Source organism: Salvia miltiorrhiza, chromosome 6, assembly GCF_028751815.1.
Source record: "Salvia miltiorrhiza cultivar Shanhuang (shh) chromosome 6, IMPLAD_Smil_shh, whole genome shotgun sequence".
In the NCBI taxonomy this organism is placed as follows: Eukaryota; Viridiplantae; Streptophyta; class Magnoliopsida; order Lamiales; family Lamiaceae; genus Salvia; species Salvia miltiorrhiza.
The window spans coordinates 37357888-37369184 of record NC_080392.1 but is presented as its reverse complement, the minus strand read 5'-3'; the positions used below and the strand labels follow the sequence as shown (position 1 = coordinate 37369184).

Genomic DNA, 11297 nt, shown 5'->3' with positions numbered 1-11297 from the left:
ATGGCGCCGGCACCATCAAGGTCATCCTCGGCCTCTCCCCCGTCGACGTGGATCGAACTTCCCAGAAATGTCACGAACAACATTCTGATGAGGTTGGGCGCGGAGGGGATGCTAAGCGCGCAACAAGTGTGTTGTACCTGGTGGAATGTTTGCAAGGATCCCATCATGTGGCAAGTGATCGACTTGTCCAACCCCCCTTCTAGGAAGATGAACGAGGGCTACGCTGCCATGTGCCAACGCGCAGTGGATCGGAGTCAGGGGCAATTGGTCGAACTCACCATAGACTCATTCGGCCATAACGAACTGATCAACTACATCGTCAATCGGTAAATATTACTGCGCTCTTGATATTACTTGAAGAATAATGATTTGTCGTTGGTATTTTTTTTTTTTAGGGAATTTTGTATTATAGAAATTAAAAATTAGGGATAAATTGTGTTTTTATTCATATTGGTTCACTTGTGGTTTATGAATTATTATTCAGCGTTGTTCTTTTTTAGGTACAATAAAATTATGCTATATATAAATTTCAAGAATTGGGCCTTAGCTTATTGGATAAGTTTTGTGGTATTTTTTCAAGACAAGGGTTCAAGGCCTCAAAATAGCAAAATGTTGTGATTTTGTGGAGTTGGTAAAATTTATAAATCTAACTCCGTCGGTTCAGAGGTTCGACCGTTCGAACCTTACTCGTTGCAACCAATAGTGGGGTTCATTCTTTTTTCTGTTAGCCATGCGTGTTTGGGGATACTGTGCTTCATTGAAGATCTACTAATTTGTACAACTTCCTTTGTAATCATGTTGGATGAAAGCGTTAAGACATGCGTGTTTGTGATAATTAGTGTGTTCCTTTTACATTTGAATTCTTTTCGAGCTTGCTTAATAATATCCAATATTGTGCTCTTTGATAGATCAGCTGCAAATCTGAAACGCCTAAAACTTGTATCTTGCATCGACATATCACCTCCTGCTTTAACTGAAGCAGTTGCAAAGCTTGGACAGTTGGAAGAATTGCACCTTATTATGATGCCATCAATTTCTTCTCACGACATTGTAGCTATTGGCAATTCTTGCACAAAATTGAGATCGTTCTCACTTAACTCTTCAAAGTGCGGGCTTTATGAAGATCCTTTTCGTTGTGCTGAAGCAATCGCAACATGCATGCCTAATTTGCATCATCTTCAACTTATTGCAAATGAGATGCGAAATGAAGTACTTGAAGCGATCCTTGATGGTTGTCCATGCCTCGAATCACTGGACATCCGGCAATGCTGGCATCTCCATCTTGGAGGGGATTTAGGGAAAAGATGTCGTGAGCAGATACAAGATCTGAGACTCCCTAATGACTCGGTTAGTGATTTACCATGGTTTGGCAGACCAGCTCAGTGGGAATGTGATGACTTGTTTAGTGATGAAGATGGCTTTCATGGAGATTATTATTGCGACAACTACTTTTGCGCTAACGACGAGGACGACTACGACTACGACTACTACTCCGATAAATCTTGAGCTAAGGACATGTTCAAAGTACTCCTTATATCTGTGTTTATGAAAATATGTTCTAATTATCCATCAAAGTACTCCCTTCATATATCGTTTTTTATTGCTAAATTTATCCATCAAAGTAAACGCAGCCTAAGAGGGTGTTTGGCTGAGCTTAGAAGCTCCTCAAAACAGCTTATAAGTCCAGTTTATGAGCTTATAAGCTCCTCCAAAGTGTTTGGTAAAACAAGTTCCCAAACAGCTTAAAAGTTTCAAAAATACGTCCCAAGAATGAATAAGGTCCCCAAACAATAAGTTCCTTTACCTCAATTTATTTTTTTATAATCTCATATGCAACAATTATTTTGCAAATATTTTTCAACTATAATTAAATATTTTCAATGTATACCATTCAAGTTCTTGTATCTGCTCACGACATCTTTTCCCTAAATCCCCTCCAAGATGGAGATGCCAGCATTGCCGGATGTCCAGTGATTCGAGGCGTGGACAACCATCAAGGATCGCTTCAAGTACTTCATTTCGCATCTCATTTGCAATAAGTTGAAGATGATTTCAACATTTTGTGTCTTCCATGTTCTTACTTGAAAGATGGATTATATTATCCATCCCAAAAAAGGAAAACATTGCACTCCTGATCCATATCCGACGGTTCTCACCATATATCTACTACTTTCAAATGGTACATGGTCGATCAATACATACGGCTGAAATTAGCCTCTCAAAATTATTAACTCTCGCATTAAATGTCTATAAACTCTCGATGATGCATGCAGAAAGTCATCATTTGAGAGGAGATCATCCACTTCTACGAAATTAATTGCACTGCAATTTGAAAAAGTGACTTTACATGACTATCAACTTCAAGAAATTAATGCAAGAGTCCGGACGTAGGGTTAAAAAAAAAACCTTTATTTTGATTGAAGTGATGCGCCTTTAACTTACAGACGTTGTTGAAGTGATGCGCCTTTAACTTAATGTATTTATTAATTAGATTAGATTGACAAGATTGCATATTTAAAGATCTTCCATTAAAAAAAAAAATCTGCATATTCTTCCACAAAATTAAATTCGATGTTATTTTGGTTTAAATAATTTTTTTTATTTTTTTGAGTGCTACAAAAAAATTAACTCAAAGCAACCATTATACCACATCAAATAAAGGAGCATATTGTTCTGCCAAATTTAGCATAATATATGTTTTTTGTGTTGGATATTTTGTTTCCTTTTTTGTGAGCTACAAGAAGCAACTTCACTTCATGAAATCTAATCAATTTGGCAGCCTTACTAAGAAATTTCACTTTAATAACACTACACAATATGTTTGTTAAATATAATGTTGCATACCCATGAAACAAAAACGTCATATATACAACTACTATGTAGTTTTCATATGAATTTTTTGGCTCTATCGAAATCATATGTTTTGAATTAATTTAGTTTAATTTTGGCTCTATTAATTTAGTTTAATTTTTTTGACTTTTTCATTTTTATGAACGTATTCTCTTCTACAGGAAAATTAATTTGTGTTGGGAGCTATAGGCATGGAGTAGAAGAGAATACGTTCATAAAAATGTTAAGGTTCCCAACAATTTGAATAGGAGGGAATATATTACAATACGACTATTTTAATTAATACATACATAAAGTATTTAAGAATATAACATAATTAAATTGTCCATCATTTAGAGAAAAACATAAATAGTTCATAAACTACGAATAACAGTCGTTCAAACCACTAGGTCCCATGGCACAGATTCGATTCCATGAGCTTCCATGATCTGCTCCATGCGTGCATAGTCCGGAAACCCATCCAGCCTGAAACCTGCTTCCTCCGCCGTCTCCTGTATATACAAACAAATAAAAATACATTTCAATAATAAGAAAATATCACCACTAATATGAAAATAACATTACTTACAGTTTCCATCGTGAATTTCATTGGGCACACAATGACTTCGTTGCTTTCTTTGTCGTATCTAAGGATGTACTCACGGGCAAGGTACCTTTGGAAGCTGGTCCATCGTTCTATGTGGAATCGCACCTTAGAGATGATATCCGCCCGAGTTGCTCGCAGACGCTGTTGAACCAACCAGCCAATGGCACCTTCGATTTCATCAATGACGCCGCTCATGAAAGAGGGATTCCCCATATTTGGGTCGTAATCTGTTGCAACATAGTGGAGTATACTTAACAACTCTTCTTCTTCGTGCTTGGTCCATGCTCGTCCATTTTGCATCGCCATTACTAGATAGACGGTGTGTTAAGATAGAGAAGTAAGCAAATAGTTCTGTTGATAGGCTATTAAATAGACACATCTTCTCAGAGTCAGAGGGTTATGCCCACTACCACTAATGGACATAAATGATCTCGTCGATTAGACTCACACGTTACAAATGAATGTACTAAAATCGGAAGAATTTGACACGTTACAAAAGACGCGTCCATTAATTTTTAATTTTTGGAACCAAAAGGCGTCCATTGATTGAAAGTGCTATTTGGACAAAATTTGATTCAAGTTTAAAAGGATTTAGTTAGTTTTAGTTTTTCGCAATTTTTTAACAATTTTTTTTTGGGATATTTTATTTGTAGTTTGTGCATGTACTTTATAAATAATTAAAAAGATTGTTAGAATATTACAAAAAAGTATTAATATAAAGAAACCAAAAAAACTAGCAAAATCATATTTTATTTTGAACCAAATAAAACTGCTTCATTAAATGGTCCACGAAAAATTTTAAAAGGTGCTGTGTGAGCCACTGAGGCGTGACCGATCGGAAAAATGGACGGTAACATGTAGCCGCCCAAGACCAAAATTTTCCTTGGACGGCCACCATGTTGCAGAGCAAATTCATGATCGGCTCTAAATAAAGAAGACGGGGAGCATTAAATAGTGTAGAATGTCAAATCGTTAAAACCATTCACACGCTTTATGTAGTACTCCCTTCTATATTCTAATTATATGTCGTTTTGGTGATTTACATTAATTTTATAATATAAGTCGTTTTGTTATAATACACCACAATTAACCTCACTTATTAAGGAGATATTAATTGGATATAGAAAGACACAACTCAATAATAAGTGCATCCATTTTAAATTCCACCGTTTGTTTTCTCGTGAGATGTATTTAACCTTAATTAGCTGTTATTATTTAGGGTTAAATTAGGTAATTTTTTTATTTATTAATATGTGTGTCAAAGCTTAGGAAGACTTATATTTTGAATAGGAGGGAGTAATTATTAAAAAACCATCAAAGCCATTATTGTTTAAAAAAAAGGAGGGGGTAGAAAACTAAAATGCAATTAAATCGGGTAGGATGTGAAATCGTGAAAACCATTCACCCGCTTTACGTTGTTTTACAAAACCCCTCACAAGCGACCCCTTCAGCCCCCTCAAAGCCAACCCCCTGCGGCCTTAAAAAAACAATAGTAGGAGGGGTAGAAATGTAAAATGCAAGGAGAGAAAACCGGTTCTTGATAAGCGTGTAACAATGGTTGGAAAAAGCAACCAAGGTTTAGCTATTTTCTGCATTAAAAAAAAAGTTTTACTCCAATAAAAAATACTTGCCACATGGCAAGATCAAAACGGCGAGCGGCATTGAAGCTTCGGCACGATAGAACGACCCCACAAACAACCATTGACGCTCTTACTAAGTTTACTTTTAAAGTACTTCCTTAGTCCTCAATACTGAGTCACTGACACAATACTGATAAATATAAATTGTTTATAATTTATTACAAATATGTTACTTTCTCCGTCTCTTAAATTTATGTATATTTTCTTTTTTTGGCACGTCCTCTAAATTTATTCACACCTTATTTTTAAACAATATCTTACACATAATTTTTTAATTTTAACCTTGTACTCCCTCCGTCCATTAATTCATAACCTAGGGAAGAAAATACGAGTTAATTTAAGAAAAAATATATATATTGTTTATTAGTTGAGTGGAAAATGGACCCACTAAGTGTATTGTTTATTAGTTGAGTGGAGAAAAAATATATTATTTATTGGGACCCGTCAATTAAAAAATTTATAAATAGTTACTAAAAATGGGTAGGACATGAATTGGAGGACGAGCCAAAAAGGAAAGTAGAACATGAATTGGTGGACAGATGGATTAACTTATACTATTTACTCATAATCTACTTAACAATATCTTTAATGTCAAACTCTTTTTCCACTATCAATAACTCCATGTTTGATTGAATTTTTTTGGAGCTTGGAAAATGATTCAATTAATTAAATTCATTATTTGTTGTTTGGTTTGGGTAATGAGTTAACCATTACTTCTACTTGAGGGTAACCCAATTACTCAATTTGTTAATCCTCAAAATAGAGGAGAAATAAAAAGAAAATGAAATCTCTTACTAGTGATTCATTTCTATTGTTGAATCAAATACTCAATAAAAGCAATAGTTATTGTTCCCATTCCTTTATTTTATTTGATTTTATTTCATTTTCATTTCTCTACTTGAATCAAACAAGCATGAAATAACTTTTTATTAAAATTCATGTCAAAAGAACCTATACATATTTATGGAGACAGAGGGAGTATTACCTTCATCCAACTTTCATGCAATATACTTTTATCTCCACACATTCAAATCATACTAAATTTCAAATATTAAAAGAAATAATATTACGTGTGTATTTATAGTTCTTTTATACTCCCCTATTTTCACATAATTGCTCAATCGATGGATCAGGCGAACTTTGAGAGATCGTGAATTTAAATTCGAGACTCTTACTTACTCATAAGTCACACTTACAAGTTACGAATAGCTTACAAAGAGTGGTATTATTAATTAATCTCGTATTTTTTTTCGTAGCGATCTATCTTTGTATGCTTATTCGTGCTATGCACAACGAACATCGAAATTAAATGACATGTTTAAATAAATAAATATAAATATTAAATATAATTAAATTATAAAAAATGTAAAATATATCTTAAAAATAAAATAAATTAAACACACCAATTTCTCAATAAATTTTCAAATTTAAAAACGTAAATGTTTAATTTTGTATAAATTGTAATGATAGTTATAATTATTAAATAATTTTAACTTATTTGATAATGAAAATTAACATTACACATTATTATTATAGAGTATTACACGTCATAATAAATAATTAAATAAATATTTTCATACAAAAACTTAAATAAAAAAGTTGCTAAAAACAAAAATTGAAAATAAAATATTTTAAAATTTTCATAATTTATTTGTTTAAAATTCATTTTTGATGATTTTATACCATATTAAATATTTTGTCACGAACTTATATATAAAATGCATATTAAGTATTTATTTATAAATTAAATTTGATAATATTTTAAAAATAATTGAATTTTATAAAAAGTAGAGATAAAAATTATGAAAAATATTGATGGGAGGAGAGAGAAAAAAAAAAGAAAGAGAAAAAGACGTAGGAAAGAAGAGAGAAAAGGATAAGGTAAAGTGTGCATTATATTAGAAATTAACTATACTCCATTTACTTCACCACCTATCATTTTTTGTCATATCTTGTCATGTCATTTGTGCATTTTGAAATGAGTAATGCTAATCAGCCACATTGTGGCTACCCACAATTTACTTAAATAAAAAATAATTTAATTTATTTTTAAATAAAAATAAGATTTAGTTATTTTATCATATTCTCTACATTGTAATTATTTTTTTGTAATTTTTTGGTAATTTTTTTATTTTTATTAAAAAATAAATTAAAAATAAAAAATGCAAAAAAATTAAAAAAAAGTACAATATAGAGAATTTAGTAAAATAAATAAATCCTATTTTTATTTTAAAAATAAATTAAATAAATTAAAATTTTTCTTATTATACTAGTGTATGGGTGGCCCCGCATATTGCATAAATTTATTGTTTTCAAATAAAATAAAAACTGTATACTTAGTTGAGTAAGTTAATATTATAGCTAAGGTCCACTGGGGCCCCACTTCACACAATATATTCCCAGCATATTAAAGCAGGATCATGTTGTATTAGAATGGGCCGAATGAAAAGCCCAAACTCCCAGGCGTCAAAATATGTACTAAGGTGTTTATTAGTCTCTCAGTCCTATTATAAATGTCTCATTATTTTTTGGCACAAAAATTAATGAAAGTATAATTAATAGATTAAGGAAGTATTTAATTTAAGTGATAAGATATGATTGATTAAATAATCCATCTTAATCAAGTATTTAGTTTACATGATTGAACCCGTGATTGATAATTCGGCCCGCATCTAATCATCTAATTGAGTGATTATTTATCACCCCAAAATTGGGTGGATTATTTACACACTTCTTCCATCCTAGCAATCTTATCAATCCTATCTATCTCATCCATCAAACCAAATGCTCTCAAAGTGAGTTGGCGAAGAGAAAAAAATAAATTGAGATTTATAAAAGTAGGTATAAAGAGAGAGTAGGTGGTGGGCACATTAGTCAATTAGTCTATCAATTATTTGGCAAAAAAAGAACGAAACATTTGTAATGAGATATCCCACTATAGAAATTGGGATACTTATAATGGGACGAGAGGAGTATTTATATAGTATATTTGTGTTTAAATACACAAATTTTTAACTTATTATAATTTTTATTGAATTATAAAAATTATTAAAAATACACAAACAATTTTATTTTTGGTCAAATTAAAATTGATATGACATCCGCATTAAAGAAGTTGTCAACAACGTGGAAAATAAATATGATGAAAAAATTATATGGTGAGATAGAATAAATTGAGCTTCAATGTATAGAAAAAATGAACAAAACGGGTTCAATTTTTATATGGAAGAGAACAAATCGAGCTTCGATTTTTTTATGTAATTTATAAAAAGGTTAAGTACCAAATTCCCTCCCCCCTCCCCCTCCCTCCATCCCTCCCCTTCTCGTTCGCCTCCCTATCACCAATAGGACCCTATAGTAAGGGTAGAGCTGTCTACTACCTCAACGTAGCAAAACCGCACCAAATGCCCCCCTTCCCCCCCCCCCTCCCCCCGGCCACTTAACGGAGCTTAACATTGTTAGAAAAAATATATATATATTTTAATTAAGGTGGGCCCCAGCTCGCCTTTTCTCTCTTTTAATTTCGACGAGGGTCATCACTGTCCGCCTTCCTGAATCACCGTCTGAAATACCTGTTCAGTCCAATCGGGGAATGACGACGGCGAGTCGATTTCTCATTCTCCAGAACGAAGCACAAGATCAATCAAATCTGATTCAGTAATCAACCAAACAAATGCATCCCGTTGGGGAAATTAAGGCTTAGGCCGCTAAAAGAGGGGTGAATTGCAACAACGTCTTCTATATCTCTTCTCCGTCCACAAACTAAGGTCATCCTGAACTTCGGAAAATCCGGAGCCACCTCAGGCTCACTTGCTACAGCCGACGCTGATACACGGAAGTGCTTTGCCTCCGGCTCCACCTCACTGGTGAGCTTATTCAACTTCTCATAGCTCCGAGCGATGCCTTCACACTCTCTAGGTGGCAAAACTGAAAACAACGACATCAAATTTCTGGCGCTTCCTCTTTCCACAGCCGTCGAGCGGCGGCGCCACCACGGAATCGATGGGGACAAACTTGAAATGGATTTCCATCCTCCTCTTCCTGGCGGACCTCGAGGTCAGCTGCACATCACAGCACATACCAGCCATCCATCCGAATAAAAAAAACAAACCAATTCAAAGCAATATACTCTCCAAAAACTCAAAACAGCAGAAATCACGAAATTGAAGAAGGTAAGAAGCGAGATTGAAGATATGAGAAAAAATTGGAAGGAGAGAGGAGAGGACCTAGCAGCATGAGAAATCGACTCGCCGTCGTCATTCCCCGGGTAGACTGAACAAGTATTTCAGACGATGATTCAGGGAGGCGGACGGTGGTGACCCTCGCAGGAATTGAGAGAGAGAGAAAGCGAGTTGGGGCCTACCTTTATTAAAAACAAAAAAAAAGTTATTTTTTTGTAACAGTGTTAAGCTCTGTTAAGTGACGCGGGGGGAGGGGGTGCATTTGATGCGATTTTGCTACGCTGAGGTAGTAAACAGCTCTGACCTTGACTATAGGGTCCTATAGGCGATAGGGACACCAACGATGGGGAGGGGGGCACCAAACCTGGGGTTTTTGATGCATACAAGTATTTTTGTTGGAACGTTCATACATAACTAAGGTGTTTTGAATCAGCCAATGAAGTTCATTTTTCAAACGCATCATCAGAAAAAAAAAAAAATAGAATTGAGTTTTTTGAGCCAGCAGACAGTAACATGGGCTAACATGAGCAATGCTCACATACCTCCGTCCACCAATTCATGTTTTATTTTTATTTTTATTCGTCAAACAAAAACATAACTCTTTTCATTTCAGGTAAGTTTACCCTATACAACCCTGTAATTTTAATCATCATTATTATCTTTTATTTTCAAATATTGTCATTTTGAATCCATTACTTAACCAAAATATAAAACTTAACCAAAATATAAAACTATGATAAAAATGCAACTATAATTCTACTCACAACACAATCAACTAAATTCTTAAAATTCATGTCATTGTAAAATGGAGTTAGAGGGTTTTTAGGACAATAACTTAGACTGATTTGAAAAATAGGACAAAAATTTATGAGTTTACAAAAGTAAGACACTAATTAATAAGCACATACAGTACAATTCCCATGCCATTTTAAGAGTTTCAGGCTTACTTGCAAGGACCGGGTACGTGACTATGCCTACAACAATCAAAGTAAAGCTCGAAAATCTAAAATTGACCTAGAATTGTCCCACGGGTGCATTAGTTATTGAATAGTGCCATGTTTTTAAAAGTTCAAAAAATTTTGTCCTAATTTCCAAATAAGTAATAAGTTATTGTCCAAAAAAACCATCAAACTTTTATAAATGGGTTATTAGCTTGTAAATACACTTTTTTTTTTTTTTACATTTTCTGAAATTTAACATGACCTTTATTTCTGCCCAAATATACATGAACTTAGCGTTGTTGTTTTTTTTTTTTTTTCTTTTTTTTCTTTCTAATTTTTGACACTGAAAAAGAAAATCTCTAATTTACTGTTGACGTTAAGATCGAAATACCATGTCATCGACTCTCCAATCAAAATAATGAATACAACTACTCTATTCGAGTGCATATTCCGTAGTCCACACATCATGTATTCCGACCCCACGTCAACAGTAAATAGAGTTTCTTTTTTGTTGGCATAAAAAATAAAAATAAAATACTAAATTTATGTATTCGTGTGCATAAAATAAAAATTATATTAAATTTCAGAAAATAAAAAAAGGTTGTTTATTTTTTACAGGCTAATAACCCTTTATAAAATTAGTCAAAAATTAAAGAAGAAAACTAGTATAATTAACATGGAGTAGTATTTTTCTCCATATATATTTATATGGAGTCAAATACGTATATATCTCGTATATTTTATGATTGTATCATGCTCGTGTCACTTTATTTTCACGCATTTGTAGTTTTATTCGGTTTGGAAAATTCATCACGATGACTAGGCTAATTGGTAATAGAATTGTTTTGCATGCAGTTATTGCCGACCCCCCATGTGACAGTTACTTATCCTTCACGTGGTGCCTTCCACCTTTCTTTCAATTTCACACTACAAACATGTGGGCTATAAATAAAATAGGCTACTGCCTCAATTTTTATTTTTTATTTACTCAATTTTTTCCAAGGAAAGATAAGTTTTTGGACAGATACATTAGTAATAGCTTGTGGGTGAAAGGTTACAAAAAAGAAAAAAAAAAAAAAAGCTTGTGGGTGAAAAATAT

General features: G+C 33.3%; 2 protein-coding genes across 2 annotated transcripts; one reads left to right on the top strand and one right to left on the bottom strand.

The window, feature by feature from the left end:
• LOC130990861 (putative F-box/LRR-repeat protein 23) lies at positions 1-1506 on the top strand. The gene is made up of 2 exons (XM_057915089.1): positions 1-326; positions 909-1506. Exons 1-2 carry the CDS (start codon positions 1-3, stop codon positions 1504-1506), a joined length of 924 nt encoding a protein of 307 aa, XP_057771072.1.
• A 1671-nt stretch (positions 1507-3177) lies between these two features.
• On the bottom strand, positions 3178-4311 carry LOC130989449 (uncharacterized). The gene is made up of 2 exons (XM_057913462.1): positions 3419-4311; positions 3178-3341 (listed from the first exon to the last, which is right to left on the bottom strand). The coding sequence occupies exons 1-2, from the start codon at positions 3740-3742 to the stop codon at positions 3228-3230; spliced, it is 438 nt and encodes a 145-aa protein (XP_057769445.1). The 5' UTR covers positions 3743-4311; the 3' UTR covers positions 3178-3227.
• Between the last annotated feature and the right edge of the window lie 6986 nt (positions 4312-11297).